Here is a 19,480-nt window from a genome sequence, read left to right as displayed (position 1 = left end):
AACTGCAACCCAAAACTCACTTATTTATCGTGAAGTGCCAACATGGCCATTTACTAGGGGTGCACCGAAATTCCGGCAGCCGAAAATATCGGCCGAAAATGCACCTAATCCACTTCGGCCGATATTGTTACATATCGGCCGAAAATATGGGGTGTGGGATTTGTCACCCACCATCTGCGGGCGGGCGCCGGGCGGGCGGTTTACTTTGTCACTGCATCTTTATTTTACCTTACAATCGTGACGCTCCAGTAACTAACAACTCTGCAGGCAGAGCGGAGGCCGGCGTAACGTCACTTACTCACGTGACGCGCCTGCTCCGCCTCCTTCATTCATAAAGTGGGCGGAGCAGGTGCGTCACGTGAGTAAGTGACGTTACGCCGCCCTCCGCTCTGCCTGCAGAGTTGTTACCGGAGCGTCACGATTGTAAGGTAAAATAAAGATGCAGTGAGTGATGCTGTGAGCAGCAGGGCTGGGGCTGTTATGGGTAGGGGGATCGGTCTATGGCACTGCTATGGGGAGGGGGGATCTGTGCACTGTTATGGGGAAAGGGATCTGTGCACTGTTATGGGGAAAGGGATCTGTGCACTGTTATGGGGAAAGGGATCTGTGCACTGTTATGGGGAAAGGGATCTGTGCACTGTTATGGGGAAAGGGATCTGTGCACTGTTATGGGGAAAGGGATCTGTGCACTGTTATGGGGAAAGGGATCTGTGCACTGTTATGGGGAAAGGGATCTGTGCACTGTTATGGGGAAAGGGATCTGTGCACTGTTATGGGGAAAGGGATCTGTGCACTGTTATGGGGAAAGGGATCTGTGCACTGTTATGGGGAAAGGGATCTGTGCACTGTTATGGGGAAAGGGATCTGTGCACTGTTATGGGGAAAGGGATCTGTGCACTGTTATGGGGAAAGGGATCTGTGCACTGTTATGGGGAAAGGGATCTGTGCACTGTTATGGGGAAAGGGATCTGTGCACTGTTATGGGGAAAGGGATCTGTGCACTGTTATGGGGAAAGGGATCTGTGCACTGTTATGGGGAAAGGGATCTGTGCACTGTTATGGGGAAAGGGATCTGTGCACTGTTATGGGGAAAGGGATCTGTGCACTGTTATGGGGAAAGGGATCTGTGCACTGTTATGGGGAAAGGGATCTGTGCACTGTTATGGGGAAAGGGATCTGTGCACTGTTATGGGGAAAGGGATCTGTGCACTGTTATGGGGAAAGGGATCTGTGCACTGTTATGGGGAAAGGGATCTGTGCACTGTTATGGGGAAAGGGATCTGTGCACTGTTATGGGGAAAGGGATCTGTGCACTGTTATGGGGAAAGGGATCTGTGCACTGTTATGGGGAAAGGGATCTGTGCACTGTTATGGGGAAAGGGATCTGTGCACTGTTATGGGGAAAGGGATCTGTGCACTGTTATGGGGAAAGGGATCTGTGCACTGTTATGGGGAAAGGGATCTGTGCACTGTTATGGGGAAAGGGATCTGTGCACTGTTATGGGGAAAGGGATCTGTGCACTGTTATGGGGAAAGGGATCTGTGCACTGTTATGGGGAAAGGGATCTGTGCACTGTTATGGGGAAAGGGATCTGTGCACTGTTATGGGGAAAGGGATCTGTGCACTGTTATGGGGAAAGGGATCTGTGCACTGTTATGGGGAAGGGGATCTGTGCACTGTTATGGGGAAAGGGATCTGTGCACTGTTATGGGGAAAGGGATCTGTGCACTGTTATGGGGAAAGGGATCTGTGCACTGTTATGGGGAAAGGGATCTGTGCACTGTTATGGGGAAAGGGATCTGTGCACTGTTATGGGGAAAGGGATCTGTGCACTGTTATGGGGAAAGGGATCTGTGCACTGTTATGGGGAAAGGGATCTGTGCACTGTTATGGGGAAAGGGATCTGTGCACTGTTATGCCCATAACAGTGCACATATCCCCTTTCCATAACAGTGCACAGATCCCCCTCTCCATAACAGCGCCACCCACAGATCCCCCTCTCCATAACAGCGCCACCCACAGATCCCCCTCTCCATAACAGCGCCACCCACAGATCCCCCTCTCCATAACAGCGCCACCCACAGATCCCCCTCTCCATAACAGCGCCACCCACAGATCCCCCTCTCCATAACAGCGCCACCCACAGATCCCCCTCTCCATAACAGCGCCACCCACAGATCCCCCTCTCCATAACAGCGCCACCCACAGATCCCCCTCTCCATAACAGCGCCACCCACAGATCCCCCTCTCCATAACAGCGCCACCCACAGATCCCCCTCTCCATAACAGCGCCACCCACAGATCCCCCTCTCCATAACAGCGCCACCCACAGATCCCCCTCTCCATAACAGCGCCACCCACAGATCCCCCTCTCCATAACAGCGCCACCCACAGATCCCCCTCTCCATAACAGCGCCACCCACAGATCCCCCTCTCCATAACAGCGCCACCCACAGATCCCCCTCTCCATAACAGCGCCACCCACAGATCCCCCTCTCCATAACAGCGCCACCCACAGATCCCCCTCTCCATAACAGCGCCACCCACAGATCCCCCTCTCCATAACAGCGCCACCCACAGATCCCCCTCTCCATAACAGCGCCACCCACAGATCCCCCTCTCCATAACAGCGCCACCCACAGATCCCCCTCTCCATAACAGCGCCACCCACAGATCCCCCTCTCCATAACAGCGCTCCCACAGATCCCCCTCTCCATAACAGCGCCACCCACAGATCCCCCTCTCCATAACAGCGCCACCCACAGATCCCCCTCTCCATAACAGCGCCACCCACAGATCCCCCTCTCCATAACAGCGCCACCCACAGATCCCCCTCTCCATAACAGCGCCACCCACAGATCCCCTCTCCATAACAGCGCCACCCACAGATCCCCCTCTCCATAACAGCGCCACCCACAGATGAATTTCATTCATGAAAAAGAATTATTAATAAAATCATTAAAAAAAAAGTATTTTAAAAGTATTTGGGCAAAAAGGCAGTTTCGGTTTTCGGTCAAGGGCATCCTGAATTTTCGGTTTCGGACCAGAATTTTCATTTCGGTGCACCCCTACCATTTACCCTGAATACTAATATAACATATCTTTCATGTACTTTATCATTTATCTATAATAGCCTGCCTACATTCAGTGAGCTGTCTGTGCCATTCATTGCATGCCCTGCGCTGATGAATGGCAGAAAAAGTCTAAGGCATAGTGTTAGACCTTGGACTTCTTCCTCCAAACCCCAACCCCCCCGTGAGCCCTGCCTCCGCCATCTGTCCCCGCCTGCCCCTGATGCACTTCGCCCCCATCCATATCCATGTATCCTGCCCCTGATGCGGTCCTCCCCCCTTCCCCCTCATCCATGCGTCCTGCCCCCATCTGTGCCCCCTCAATGCTGGTCGTACCCCTTCTTTCCAGCGCTGGCCCCATTTGTGCCCCCTGCCTCCGATACGGTCCCCCTACTGTATTTGATGGCGGCGGCTCCATTCCTGAGCCGCCGCCATCAGCAGCGAGTGTCAGCTGTATGCTGACACTCTGCTGTAACCCCTTAGATGCCGCGGCATCCAGGGGGTTAATAGAGGGAGGGGCTACCTATCTCAACCATCAGGGTTGCCGCACTGCCCTCGATGGTTGCCATGGTAACTGGACGCTTTGCAAAGGCACCTACAGGAGATCTGATAGTATTACACTTTGCAATGCAAGAGACTTGATAAAAAAAAAAGTGAAAATAATAAAAGTAAAAATAAATAAAAATGTAAATGAAAAAAAGAAATTGCCTTTTCCTAAAAAAAAAAAAATACACATTAGGTATCACTGTGTCCGTAACGACCGTCTCTATAAATATATCACATGATTGACCCCGTCTGATAAACACCATAAAAAAATAAAAATAAAAACTGTGTAAAAAAAAAAGCTATTTTTGTCACCTTACATCACAAAAGTGCAACACCAAGCGATCAAAAAGGCATATGTCAAACAAAATAGTACCAATAAAACAGTCACCTCATCCCACAAAAAATTATACCATATTTAAGACAATCGCCGAAAAAATTAAAAAGCTATGGCTCTCAGACTACGGAGACACTAAAACGTAATTTTTTTTGGTTTCAGAAATGCTATTATTGTGTAAAACTTAAATAAATTATAAAGAGTATACATATTATGTATTTCCACGTCCGTAACGATCTGCTCTATAAAACTGTCACTTGACCTAACCCCTCAGATTAACGCTATAAAAATAAATAAATAAAAACTGTTCCAAAACAGCAAATTTTTTGGTCACCTTGCCCCATAAAGTGTATTAATGAATGATCAAAAAATCCTATGTACCCAAAAATAGTACCAATAAAAATAACTTTCTGCAAAAAAACGAGCCCCTGCACAAGACGATCGGCATAAACAATAAATAAGTATGGCGTTCAGAAAATGGACACAAAAAACATAATTTCTTTTTCAAAAATGCTTTATGTAAAACTGAAACAAACAAACAAACAAGGAAAGTAGACAAATTTGATATCATTGCGTCCTTAACAACCTGCTCTATAAAAATAGCTCATGATCTACCCTGTCAGATGAATCTTGTAATAACAAAACGGTGCCAAAACAGCCATTTTTTTGCCTCACAAAAAACGTAATATAGAGCAATTAAAAATCATATGTACCCCAAAATAGTACCAATAAAACTGGCACCTTATCCCCTAGTTTTCAAAATAGGGTCACTTTTTGGGAGTTTGTACTGTAGGGGTGCATCATGGGGGCTTTAAATTGGACATGGCATGTAAAACCAGTCCAGCAAAATCTGCCTTCCAAAAACCATGCGGCGCTCCTTTCCTTTTGCTCCCTGCCGTGCGCCCTTACATCAGTTTTTACGACCACATGTGAGGTGTTTCTGTAAACCGCAGAATCAGGGTAATAAATATTGAGTTTTGTTTGGCTCAATGTGTTAAAGAAAAAAATTTAATAAAATGGAAAATCTGCCAAAAAAGTGAAATTTAGAAATTTTAATATTTTCCTTTAGTTCTTGTGGAACACCTAAAGGGTTAACAACGTTTGTGAAATCAGTTTTGAGTAACTTGAGGGGTGTAGTATCTACAATGGGATCATTTATGGTGGGTTTCCACTATGTAAGCCTCATAAAGTGACTTCAGACCTGAACTGGTCCTTAAAAAGTGGGTTTTGGAAATTTTCTTAAAAATTTTAAGAATTGCTTCTAAACTTCTAAGCCATCTAACGTCCTAAAAAAATAAAATTACATTTCCAAAATGATGCCAACATAAAGTAGGCATATGGGGAATGTTAAGTAATAAATGTTATGAGGTATCACTTTCTGTTTTAGAAGCAGAGAAATTGAAATTCTTCAAAATTGCGAATTTTTCTAAATATTTGGTAATATTGGGATTTTTTTTTATAAATAAAGGTGAAATATATTGACTAAAATTTATGACTATCATAATGTACAATGTGTCACGAAGAAACAATCTCAGAATGGCTTGGATAAATAGAAGTGTTCCAAAGCTATTACCACATAAAGTGACGCATGTCAGATTTGTACATTTTGACCTGGACACTGGGGCATCAATGACCCTTGGTCATTAAAGGGTTAATGACCTTGTAAGGAAGTAAAATAATACATTGCTTTTTAAATGGTTATCTCTCACAGACACAAGTCTGTAGGACCCATTATAGTATAAACAGATACACCACATCTGCTCACAATAATTGTTAAGAGACAATGCACTCTATGTTCGCTACAAACATTTTACCCAAACTGAATCAGCATGAACTCATATCGGCCTATTTCAATCCTACAGAAAGATTTTAGACTCTGGTTCAGTCTGTCTTTACACTTAAAGGCAATGAGCATTGATATTTAGACTATTATATCTTCAGATAAGGCTACTTTCACACTAGCATTCGGGGCTCCGCTTGTGAGCTCCGTTTGAAGGCTCTCACAAGCGGCCCCGAACGGATCCGTCCAGCCCTAATGCATTCTGAGTGGATGCGGATCCGCTCAGAATGCCTCAGTCTGGCACCGTTTGTCCTCCGCTCAGCAAGCGGACACCTGAACGCAGCTTGCAGCGTTCAGGTGTCCGCCTGGCCGTGCGGAGGCAGACCGATCCGTTTGAAGTTGACACAATATGGCTCAATTTTCAAACGGATCCGTCCCCCATTGACTTTCAATGTAAAGTCAAAACGGATCCGTTTGCATTATCATGAACCAAAAAAAAATATATATATATTATTATTTTTTTTGTTCATGGTAATGCAAACGGATCCGTTCTGAACGGATCTAAGCGTTTGCATATAGGTGCGGATCCGTCTGTGCAGATACCAGACGGATCCGCACCTAAACGCAGGTGTGAAAGTAGCCTAAGACTGTACACTTATGAAAATGCATGACAAAATGAAAAAGAAAGATTTACAAAAAATAAAACTACACGTTAACAATAAACATTCATTTTCAGCAGATTTGTGTAGGAATTTTAAAATGAAAATTCGCAGAATATCGGTATAAATTATCGGCCTGAAAGTTCAGATTATCGGTATCGGCTCTAAAAAATCAATATCGGTCGATCCCTAATACTGAGTGTTTGAGCAGTCAGGAGTTGAGCGGCAAGTGCTACACATGCAGCCATCAGAGCAGCTCTCTGACAGGATTAGGGAGAGCCTGCCGATACACAGACACACTGTGCAGGGAGAACTGTAGAAAATTGTTAACGAAAACCAACCTGAAAAAATGATTTTTATGCTTAAATGAGAAAAATGCAGGAATATAAATAATTGCCTGTGTTCATAGCTTTTAAAGGGGTTTTCCGGAATTTCTGCACCCCTGCAGATCGGACCCACACCCATCATATATTAATGGACTATTCTGAGGGTTGGCCACCAATATAAAAATCTTAAGACGGCCCCTCTAAGGTTATCCCCCAGCAGGAGAAGAAGGGATAGTTACAATTACATCAATAACATTTCTCTTTCTCTTTAGTTAGCAATACACCATGGACGCCAGAAGCTTTCCGAATCCTTACTTATATCAGGACTACAGCAAAGATCCTTCCACGCCCTTCAATTCAGCTGGACAGGTGAGTGGAGGGCAGTTTATTCCTTACAGCGGACCCGTCACCTCTCCTGACATGTATCTTGCAGTAACTGTGTGCACCCCCCTTATAATAACAATTCTGGTGTGTCTTTTCTTGGAACTCTATGTTGTGCCGTTCCTCTATTATTCCTGTTAGACGGTTACAAATGAATTGCCAGGTCTGTCTCGGTGATACTAGTTTGGGGGTGGGGTGGGGGTTGGAGGTGGTCCTGGCTCATTACTTGAATTGGGGGAAGCTGCAGTACACTGAGGTGCCATTCACAGCAATATGTACGGCACTGTGCCCGGTAAACAATGAAGAGGCAGCGGCACCCACCAGAGCACAATAGTCTCTTCAAACAGCTCATTAGCAGGGGTGCTGAGAGTCGGACCCCCAACAATCAAATATTGATCACCCCTCCTAGGGATAAATCATCAGTATTAAGGCTCATGCACACGACTGTTGTTGTTTTGCGGTCCATTTTTCACAGATCCGTTGTTCCGTATCTGAGTTTTTTTTCTTCCTGATTTAAGTCCTCTTCCGTTCCGTTATTCCACAAAACATATTCGTATGGTTTCCGTTTGTGATACGTTTTTTGCGGATCGGAAAGGGAAACGGTAACTTATTAATCACCAAACACGTGAGCAATATGGGCTGGGCATAGCATTTCTACAGTATGGATCCGCGAAATGCGTATTACATACGGAGGTGTTCCGTGTGCGTTCCATATTTTTTGTGGACCCATTGACTTGAATGGGGCCTCGGACCGTGATTTGCGGACAATAATAGGACACGCATTGCTTTTTTGCGGAACGGAAATACGGAAACGGAATGCACATGGAGTACCTTCTGTTGTTTTTGTGGACCCATTGAAGTGAATTTGTGTGCCCTTAAAGGGAACCTGTCACCAGTTTTATGGTGTCCTAACTAAGGGCAACATACAGTGGGGGAAATAATTATTTGACCCCTCACTGATTTTGTAAGTTTGTCCAATGACAAAGAAATGAAAAGTCTCAGAACAGTATCATTTCAATGGTAGGTTTATTGTAACAGTGGCAGATAGCACATCAAAAGGAAAATCGAAAAAAAAACTTTAAATAAAAGATAGCAACTGATTTGCATTTCATTGAGTGAAATAAGTATTTGAACCCCTACCAACCATTAAGAGTTCTGGCTCCCACAGAGTGGTTAGACACTTCTACTCAATTAGTCACCCTCATTAAGGACACCTGTCTTAACTAGTCACCTGTATAAAAGACACCTGTCCACAGAATCAATCAATCAAGCAGACTCCAAACTCTCCAACATGGGAAAGACCAAAGAGCTGTCCAAGGATGTCAGAGACAAAATTGTAGACCTGCACAAGGCTGGAATGGGCTACAAAACCATTAGCAAGAAGCTGGGAGAGAAGGTGACAACTGTTGGTGCGATTGTTCGAAAATGGAAGGAGCACAAAATGACCATCAATCGACCTCGCTCTGGGGCTCCACGCAAGATCTCACCTCGTGGGGTGTCAATGGTTCTGAGAAAGGTGAAAAAGCATCCTAGAACTACACGGGAGGAGTTAGTTAATGACCTCAAATTAGCAGGGACCATAGTCACCAAGAAAACCATTGGAAACACATTACACCGCAATGGATTAAAATCCTGCAGGGCTCGCAAGGTCCCCCTGCTCAGGAAGGCACATGTGCAGGCCCGTCTGAAGTTTGCCAATGAACACCTGAATGATTCAGAGAGTGACTGGGAGAAGGTGCTGTGGTCTGATGAGACCAAAATAGAGCTCTTTGGCATTAACTCAACTCGCTGTGTTTGGAGGAAGAAAAATGCTGCCTATGACCCCCAAAACACCGTCCCCACCGTCAAGCATGGGGGTGGAAACATTTTGCTTTGGGGGTGTTTTTCTGCTAAGGGCACAGGACAACTTATTCGCATAAACGGGAAAATGGACGGAGCCATGTATCGTGAAATCCTGAGCGACAACCTCCTTCCCTCTGCCAGGAAACTGAAAATGGGTCGTGGATGGGTGTTCCAGCACGACAATGACCCAAAACATACAGCAAAGGCAACAAAGGAGTGGCTCAAGAAGAAGCACATTAAGGTCATGGAGTGGCCTAGTCAGTCTCCGGACCTTAATCCAATCGAAAACCTATGGAGGGAGCTCAAGCTCAGAGTTGCACAGAGACAGCCTCGAAACCTTAGGGATTTAGAGATGATCTGCAAAGAGGAGTGGACCAACATTCCTCCTAAAATGTGCGCAAACTTGGTCATCAATTACAAGAAACGTTTGACCTCTGTGCTTGCAAACAAGGGTTTTTCCACCAAGTATTAAGTCTTTTTTTGTTAGAGGGTTCAAATACTTATTTCACTCAATGAAATGCAAATCAGTTGCTATCTTTTATTTAAAGTTATTTTTTCGATTTTCCTTTTGATGTGCTATCTGCCACTGTTACAATAAACCTACCATTGAAATGATACTGTTCTGAGACTTTTCATTTCTTTGTCATTGGACAAACTTACAAAATCAGTGAGGGGTCAAATAATTATTTCCCCCACTGTACATAAGTGACTGATTCTCTTAGCAAAATGCCGGCTCACTTTCTTTAATTGACCCAGTCAATCTGCCAACATCTTGTATTGAAAAGCTCCAGCTGATAATGACGAGTCATGAATATTTATGAGCTCCTGACTCTCCCCGCCCACCTGCTCCTGATTGACAGTTTTTTCCATATGAATCAGCAGCAGGTGGGCAGGGGAGGGGCTTTAGCTCTGAATTAAAAAAAACGCTGGACTCAAATCAGCTCATTATCGTGCTCATGTGGCATCTTTGTGTGTATATTATGAGGTAACCATCTGTCACACTAGTAAGTGAATACATCTAAGGTACTTTTTAGTAGTTAATGATTGTATGTATTTAGTTAGATTATAATCAAATATCCACATGACAGGTTCCCTTTAAAGTCACAGGCAACCCCTTTAATGGGGTTGTCCGGGTTCAGAGCTGAACCCGGACATACCCTTATTTTCACCCCTTGATGTTAGCATCGGAGCATCTCATGCTCCGATGCGCTCCCTTGGCCTGCGCTAGATCACGCAGGGCAAGGGCTCTTTTGTTTATCATAACACACTGCCAGGCGGAAACTTCTGCCCGGCAGTGTGTTCGGTGACGTCACCGGCTCTGATGGGCGGGCTTTAGCGCTGCCCTAGCCGTTTTACTGGCTAGGGCAGCGCTAAAGCCTGCCCATCAGTGCCGGGGTTCCTGGCAGCCCCATGGAGAGCCCCGGTACGTCACCGGATCTCAAAAAAATGCCTTTGCCCTGCGCGATTTAGCATGAACTGCTGCGATGCTCAAGTCAAGGGGGCTGCCTGGGTGAAAATGGAGGCTTGTCTGAACCCGGACAACCCCTTTAAGGCTAGGTCAAGAAAACCTTGGTGGTCGAGGTGCACGCCTTGTCATAAATTATGTGCATCCTCCGGCAGTCTTTGTGCATAAAGTGAAATCTACTCCTGTCAGTAACTGGAGTAGTTTTCTGTCGTCATTTTCGGCTGATTCCATGCATACATTTTGATAAATTTGCCACAGCCGATGTCTTGGCCCAGCCTCTGCTACGTCCCCGCACAAGTGTTTTAAAAGTCACAAAACAGCGTCTTGTGACTTTATTTAGGCCAAAAACTGGCGTAACCTTCTTGGTTAATGACCAATGGCCAGCTCCGCTGAATGTAATGAAGTCTGTTACTTAATTCTGGCGAAAAGTACCCCTTCAGGGTCAGGCCTATTTTGCCCTTTATAGCATAACTCATTTGTAGGGGCAATTGTGTTTTTGTAATTCACTTTATTAGGGAAAATGAATACCTGTTGGATGTAACTATGATGAATTTTTCCCCTTTATAGCTGACTCCTGACTTTGTTAATCGCGTGATAAATAAAATCAAAGAACTACTTCAGCTCATGGAAACTGGACTAAAATCAGCCGATCCCAGAGATTTCACCGTGTACACTGGCTGGTCTGGTAAGATCCATTTTTGAGAAAGTAAAAGCTATGAAGAATTTGCTGAGTATATCTTGTCACTTTGTGAATTTAGAATACAAAAAGAAGCGTCTTGAGGATCCTAAAATTGGGGCTTTATTCAATCATAAATCCATAACTGTACAAGAAGCCAAAAGACGGTCCAAAGAACCCTTATGCATTTCGGACACAGTCTCCTTATTCATAACGATCCTTGTGTGTGTCCAGAACGCGTAAGATTTGTTTGGTCTGTCTTTTTTATAATTGTTGGTGTAAGTTGATGCCACTAAAAGCAATTGGTTCTGATGGATTTCTTGCAGACACTTATTTCTTGTGATTTAAAATCTTAGGGTACTTCACACGGTGCATATATGTATGCAGAAAATCTGCATCAAAACCACACATATATTGCAGTATGTATCGCGGTTTGGAATTTTTTTGTGTGCAGTTTTTGTTGCAGATTTTCTGTTTATGCAAACAAGGCCTTTAACGTTTATGGGGAAGATCATTATATATAAGGTGCTGCGGATTTTAAAATCTGCACTGCAGGTTGAAGGGGTATTCCCATCACAGGCAATGGGGGCATATCGCTAGGATATGGCCCCATTGTCTGATAGGTGCGGGTCCCATATGGATCCCCATATGAGTACACTCTAAAATATAGTACTCCAATTGGAGAGTGAGAAGGACTTGGTGAAGTTACCCAGTCACAGAGCCCAGCCGTATATAATTTTAAACATCGATCCTCTTTTTCTTTTTCTTTGACATTTTAAAACAAAAATAAAATAAATGTTACGTTTTAATCCTGACCACAAACGGGAACCTATTAGCCTTAGGCTACTGAATCAAATAAGTATTAATTTCCCGGGTCCAAAAGGGTCCCTGATGTGAAAAAATTGGAAATTGGAGGTAAACCCTCCTGTAACCCAACCCCTCAATGAAAGCGAAAAACTCTCTCATTTACTGATAGGTTTTCATTCCCCTTATGAATGCCAAAACATTGAGCAAGGAGAATACGTATAAAAGCACTAACAGGTAGTCAAAAGTCTCACCAAGAATCAATTTAGGCAACAACCTGGATGATCTGGTTATGGCAGGTTTCCTCAAGCAAAAATTTAACCTGGAGAACCTCACTATTGAAGCAAGTCAAGTGTTCTCAAACACCCATATTCCCCTAGGCCAGACGGACATAAATGTAGCGTTTAGGAACCTTAATAAAACATATAGCCAACATATATGATCCTGGTGGGAAATTGCCAGCCTTGAGACATATACAGCAAGGGATGATATATAGAGGGTTATGTATCCCTCTAAGACCTAATACACATCTGGATGGCACACAATTCACCAAGGGCTGGGAAGACTTACTAACAGAGTGCTCATTGAGATTATTGAACTATCTAGTGGAAGAATATTAGAATATTACCTCAGCACAAGAAGCAAAAATTTCAAACAGCACAATGGGTTTGTTTTATCCTCACTGAAGTTTATGTTGGAGCACAATTTTTTTATTTTTCAGGGACACTTTTACAAACAAATCAATGGGACCGCGATGGGGACGTCATGTGCCCCAACTTATGCAAACCTTTTTTTTTTAGGGTGGTGGGGAGACAAAGTGTTTACGGAGGGGATGTCGTCATGTCTGCCACATCGTCTTTTGGGGCAGCTATATCGGCAACATCCTTATCCTATGCGATGGGGGTCATTCACTATTTTATGAATTCACTTAAGTATTAAATGATAATGACATGGGAATGAAATACACTTATGAAATTCAGGATATAAGGCTACTTTCACACTTGCGTTCGGGGTTCCGCTTGTGAGTTCCGTTTGAAGGCTCTCACAAGCGGCCCCGAACGGATCCGTCCAGCCCCAATGCATTCTGAGTGGATGCGGATCCGCTCAGAATGCCTGAGTCTGGCTCCGCTTGGCCTCCGTTCCGCTCAGCAGGCGGACACCCGAACGCAGCTTGCAGCGTTCGGGTGTCCGCCTGGCCGTGCGAAGCCAAACGTCCCCCATTGACTTTCAATACAAAGTCTGGACGGATCCGTCTGACTAACTTTCACACTTTGATTATATTTCAGAAAAAAAAACTAAGACGGATCCGTTCTGAATGGATACAATCGTTTGCATTATAGGAGCGGATCCGTCTGTGCAGACACCAGACGGATCCGCTCCGAACGCAAGTGTGAAAGTAGCCTAAGGAGATGGTGTTCCTTGATCTGAAAATAAAGATAGCAGGAGATGGGCATTTGGACACAGAGGTATATAGGAAACCTACCTCGACAAATAGTTATCTGCATTGGAAGAGCTGGCACCCGTTCCCCCTGAAAAGGGGAATTCCGACGGGTCAGTATTTGAGGGCCCGTGTCAATTGTCGCGATGAGATTTCTTTTAACAAAGAAAGTGAACAATTGTTCCAAAGGTTCAAAAAGAGAGGCTATCCCACTAGGCCCTTGAAAAATGCCTATAACAGAGCCAAGATGACAGATAGAGGACATCTACTTAAGACAACAGCACCAAAAAGCAGTGAAAGATAGGAGCAGGAAGTGTAGAGCAGCAGAGACCTGGGCAGTGGTGGGGGATTGGTGAGGGGACTAAAGCTTCTTTTTTCCCCTCCATTTTTATCCCATTGCAAGCCTTTTTCATTTGGCTGGAATACCCCCATTTAAAGGATCTGCTGCTTTATGGCCGCTACCACGGGACACCTTCAGAGGTCTTGTTGAGTCCATACCTTGATGGGTCAGAGCTGTTTTAGCAGCTAGAAGGGGGTCTACACAATGGCATGACTGATTGTTGTACAGGTTTTAGAGATGGAAATGCTAATAAGTGATTATTTTATAGAACTTTTTAAACTACTATTTGCATCCTTTTTCTATTCTCCAGGAATAGCCCTTTTGTATCTTCACCTCTCTGAAGTGTTTGGAGATCAGTCATTCTTGATAAGAGCACAAGAATATGCCTCCAAAGCATTGCACAGCTTGAACAAACGTGATGTCACTTTCCTGTGCGGAGATGCAGGTCCCTATGCGGTAGCTGCTGTAATTTTGCATAGGCTTGGCTCTCATAAGGAAGCAGATGAATGTATTTCAAGGTAAGCATTTCCCAGCTGCCAAGGCAAAATTTATCATCTTTTAAGATTAAAAGTGGTTTTCCGGGAATAAGGCCTCATGCACACGGCCGTTTCGTGCACTGGGGACCAAAATTTCCTGTCCCCAATGCACAGGCACTATCCAAGCGGCTGCCGCCATGGATCCAGACCCATTCAAATTGAATGGGTCCGTGATCTGTCTGCACCGCAAAAAAATAGAACAAGTTCCTTTTTTTTTTTTGCGGTGCGGAGGCACGGAGAGGAACCCCATTCAAGTGAATGGGTCCGCATCCGTGATGCAGTGAGCACATAACCGGTGCCCGCATATTGCAGACAACAATACAGGAAAAGGCCGTGTGCATGAGGCCTAAGTGTTGATCACTTATCCTCAGCATAGGTCTTCAATATCAGATCAGCAAGGTTCTGACACCTTGGACCCCCGCCGATCAGCTGTTACAATAGGCCGGCTCTCCTTTACTCAGTATTAAGGAGTATTCACTGTCCCAATTATTGGCCTGTGAGCTTTGGTAAGAACACAGATTGTCCCGTCTTAACAGGGCAGCAGTCAGTCTACAAATGAGTAAATGCTCATTTGGTAGCTAGATAGATGTCTTATGCATAGAGCTCTCTCTTCGACAGCGCATCTCACCATGTAAACACAGGATGTGCTGCTGACATAATGTAGGCTGCAAGGGGGATCAGTGATCGTAGTAACATAAATCTGCAGCATTTTCCCCTCAGCGCATGTATGAGATTTTATAAAATCTGATCCACCTTGCTGGTACTGTAATATGCTGGGAATTTTTCACCTACAATTGAATATTCATTGAATCCAAGTGAATGGGAGCTGAGCTGCAGTAACTCGGAACGGCCACCACACTTTGAATGGAGCTGTGCTTTTGGCTCTCAGTGGTAGTTCCGATCCTGGGGGCTGTCTATACAGCCGATCGCTGAGAGTGCCAGGTGTCAGACCCCACTGATCTGATATTGAGGACGCTGATGTCCTGAGGATAGGTCATCAATATTGTTTACCTGGGAAAACCTCTTTAATTTCACAAGGGGGAGAAGAATCTCACAGAAGAGCCCAGTTACCAAACTAGGACCATATTAGTAAGTGCTTTACTTCTATCATATGCATTCACTAGTGAAGAGAGAATATATGATTGTCAGGGGTCCAACACCCCACACCCCTGTTGATCAGCTAGTCCCAAGAGCTCTGGTTTTGGAACTACACGGCTATTACTGCAGCACTGCCCCCATTCTCTTAAATGGATGCAGCACAGCAGTAATCCGTTCTGTCCACTACAGAGTATATGGAGCTGTGTAGTTCCTGCACTAGAGCTACTCAGCCGAGGTGGACTCCCTCAAAATATAAGGCCATCGATATAAAAATCCTGGAAAACCCCTTTTAAGAATCAGGCCTGTTTTGGCCTTAAAGAGGACCTCTCGCCTCTCCTGACATGGCTGTTTTAGTAGTTACTTGCATTCCCCATGCAATAACAATTTTGGGAAATAATTTCTTATGACTCTATGTTGTGGCGTTCTTCTCTTATTCCTGCTAAAAGTTTAAAGATACAGGTACAGATGGGGGTTACCAGTGGGGATGTGATTGTTTGGCACTGATTGGTCAATGCTAGACTGCAGGGACACACCAACTGGTAACACTCATCTGTACCTACAGTCAGGTCCATAAATATTGGGACATCGACACAATTCTAACATTTGTGGCTCTATACACTACCACAATGGATTTGAAATGAAACTAACAAGATGTGCTTTAACTGCAGACTGTCAGCTTTAATTTGAGGTTATTTACATCCAAATCAGGTGAACGGTGCAGGAATTACAACAGTTTGTATATGTGCCTCCCACTTGTTAATGGACTAAAAGTAATGGGACAATTGGCTTCTCAGCTGTTCCATGGCCAGGTGTGTGTTATTCCCTCATTATCCCAATTACAGTGAGCAGATAAAAGGTCCAGAGTTCATTTCAAGTCTGCTATTTGCATTTGGAATCTGTTGCTGTCAACTCTCAAGATGAGATCCAAAGAGCTGTCGCTATCATTAGGCTGAAAAAACAAAACAAACCCATCATAGAGATAGCAAAAACATTAGGCATGGCCAAAACTGTTTGGAACAGTCTTAAAAAGAAGGAACGCACCGGTGAGCTCAGCAACACCAAAAGACCCGGAAGACCACGGAAAACAACTGTGGTGGATGACCGAAGAATTCTTTCCCTGGTGAAGACTTCACAACAGTTGGCCAGATCAAGAACACTCTCAAGGAGGTAGGTGTATGTGTGTCAAAGTCAACAATCAAGAGAAGACTTCACCAGAGTGAATACAGAGGGTTCACCACAAGATGTAAACCATTGGTGAGCCTCAAAAACAGGAAGGCCAGATTACAGTTTGCCAAACGACATCTAAAAAAGCCTTCACAGTTCTGGAACAACATCATATGGACAGATGAGACCAAGATCAGCTTGTACCAGAGTGATGGGAAGAGAAGAGTGTGGAGAAGGAAAGGAACTGTTCATGATCCTAAGCATACCACCTCATCAGTGAAGCATGGTGGTGGTAGTGTCATGGCGAGGGCATGTATGGCTGCCAATGGAACTGGTTCTCTTGTATTTATTTATTGATTGATGATGTGACTGCTGACAAAAGCTTCAGAACTCATTGGACGGCGCTTCACAGTGCAGATGGACAATGACCCAAAGCATACTGCAAAAGCAACCAAAGAGTTTTTTAAGGGAAAGAAGTGGAATGTTATGCAATGGCCAAGTCAATCACCTGACCTGAATCAGATTCAGCATGCATTACACTTGCTGAAGACAAAACTGAAAATGCCCCAAGAACAAGCAGGAACTGAAGACAGTTGCAGTAGAGGCCTGGCAGAGCATCACCAGGGATGAAACCCAGCGTCTGGTGATGTCTATGCGTTCCAGACTTCAGGCTGTAATTGACTGCAAAGGATTTGCAACCAAGTATTAAAAAGTGAAAGTTTGATTGAGTCCATTCACACGTCCGTTTTTTCTTTCCTGATCTGTTCCGTTTTTTCAGGAACAGATCTGGACCCATTCATTTTCAATGGGTCCTGGAAAAAAACGGACAGCTCAATGTCTGATTTTTTTTCAGGACCCATTGAAAATGAATGTGTCCAGATCTGTTCCTGAAAAAACGGAACAGATCAGGAAAGAAAAAACGGACGTGTGAATGGACCCTTATTATTATTATTTTGTCCCATTACTTTTGGTCCCTTAACAAGTGAAAGGCACATATGCAAACTGTTGTAATTCCTACACCGTTCACCTGATTTTGATGTAAATACCCTCAAATTAAAGCTGAGGGTCTGCAGTTAAAGCACATCTTGTTTGTTTCATTTCAAATACATTGTGGTAGTGTATAGAGCCAAAAATGTTAGAATTGTGTCGATGTCCCAATATTTATGGACCTGGCTGTATATCCTTAAACTACTAGCAGGAATAGTAGAAGAATAGTAAAACAGAGTTATAAGAATAAATGCTCCTGAATGGTCATTTCACGTGGAATAGAATATTTACTGAAACAGACATGTCAGGATAGGTGACAGGTTCTCCTTAAAGGGGGGGGGGGGGGGGTCACTTCAGTAAATGGCATTAATTATGTAGACAAAGTTAATACAAGGCACTTACCAATGTATTGTGATTGTCCATATTGCCTCCTTTGCTGGCTGGATTTTTTTTTCTATCCCATTATACACTGCTCGTTTCCTTGCTCGTTGCAAGCATGGCCACCGCTGCTGGATTGCAGAGTGGTCGTAACCATGGAAATGAGCAGTGTATAATGGGATGGAAAAATGGATCCAATCACAATACATTAGTAAGTGCCTTTTATTGACTTTCTCTACATGATAAATGCCACTTGCTGAAGTGACACAAGCCCTTTAAGGACCAGGCTTTTTTGTGGAATTTACCCGTTTTGTTTCGGCTGAGCATGCATATGTTCTCAAAGGACGAGGGGAGTAAGCTACTGTCCGATACCCCACCATCTGCCTTTGAGGGAGATTTGGGTAAAGCCCACGTGTTGGCCAATCCTGCCATAATCAGCATGCTCAACCAATGTTTATCTAATGTGTATGGCCTCCTTAAGAGTTTTGGTTCTTTTGTATCCAACCACATACTAACTTTATAGTGTTTTTGGTAATGTACTATGTTAGTGAGTTTTCATCCTTCACCACTAGGGGACACCGTAGAGCCACACTATTACTTTTCTATCAGTTCAGGTCATTATGTCATACATTGCTTGCTTACTATGTTCTAACCATATAGTTTTTCAGGGCTAATATTTTGTGTGTGATGAGATAGACATACAGTATATTGTATGGGTTTAATTTACTTTACTGTGTCAGTACAAATAGGTTCTATGTGTAAAGCAGTGCTTTGACGAAAAACAGATCACGGCCAGCTTCAAAATAGGAGACTGGGGCACGGAAGAGCATGGCGCTCAAACAAATGCCAGCGGAAGAAGAAAGTTCATTACAGCCGCTAGATAAAAAAAAACACTGAATCCCTTATTGCAGATTATTCATAAAATGCAAATGTGACAAACATATAGGGGGATATTTATGAAGACCGGTGATTTAGATGCCGCTCTTCGTCCCATCTGCGCTGATGGTTCATCCGCCTAAGTTATTTAGAGACGCCAGCCTCTACATAACGAACTTTACACTTGTCTAAATCTATGCCAGCTCCCTTGCTGGCGTAGATTTAGACCATTTTCTACGCCAAAAACAGGTGTAGAATCAGGCCGGCCTACCCGCCCTTTTCCCCGCCCACACTATGCCCCCATTTTTAGACCTGGCATGAGTGTCGGGAAAGGGGATAGTCGCAGATTGCGGCGTATATCTGTTCGTAAATGACCCCCTATAGGGCACAAATAATGCACCTTCGTTGATGCGTATCGGATGTGTACAGACCCATAGTCATGGCTAAGGGTGTGTATACATCCGAAACGCAGCAGAAAAGGGAAGTTATTTGTGCACTATGTGCTTGTGACATTTCGATTTTTATGAATATTTTTCAATATAGGACCTTGTGTTTTTTATCTGGAGGCTGGAATGAACTTCCTTCTTCTTAAAGCAATGCTTTGCTTACAGTGTTTGGCCTCATGCACACGACTATGTCTTTTGCAGTCTGCAAACCATGGATCCGCAAAATATGGATAGCGGCTGTGTGCATGCCGTATTTTTCACGGGCCCAATAGTAGAAATGCCTATTCTTGTCCACAAAATGGACATATGTACTATAATTTGCGAGGCGGACA

At 44.2% G+C, this 19,480-nt stretch overlaps 1 protein-coding gene across 2 annotated transcripts in view; it reads left to right on the top strand.

Moving 5' to 3' along the window:
• The window catches only part of LANCL1 (LanC like 1), a 42,142-nt gene that overhangs the window by 10,644 nt on the left and 12,018 nt on the right, over positions 1-19,480 (top strand). The window contains exons 2-4 of one of the 2 annotated variants that reach the window (XM_040440770.1): positions 6,990-7,086; positions 10,973-11,090; positions 13,974-14,181. In XM_040440770.1, coding sequence (XP_040296704.1) covers positions 7,003-7,086; positions 10,973-11,090; positions 13,974-14,181 — 410 coding nt within the window. In that variant the 5' untranslated portion in view covers positions 6,990-7,002. The remainder of the gene's footprint in view (positions 1-6,989; positions 7,087-10,972; positions 11,091-13,973; positions 14,182-19,480) is intronic. The other variant, XM_040440771.1, reaches the window with a different exon arrangement.

This window comes from Bufo bufo, chromosome 7 (genome assembly GCF_905171765.1).
Source record: "Bufo bufo chromosome 7, aBufBuf1.1, whole genome shotgun sequence".
NCBI classification, from domain to species: Eukaryota; Metazoa; Chordata; class Amphibia; order Anura; family Bufonidae; genus Bufo; species Bufo bufo.
Note: the sequence above shows the minus strand (reverse complement) of the source record. Positions and strands in the feature narration are given on the sequence as shown.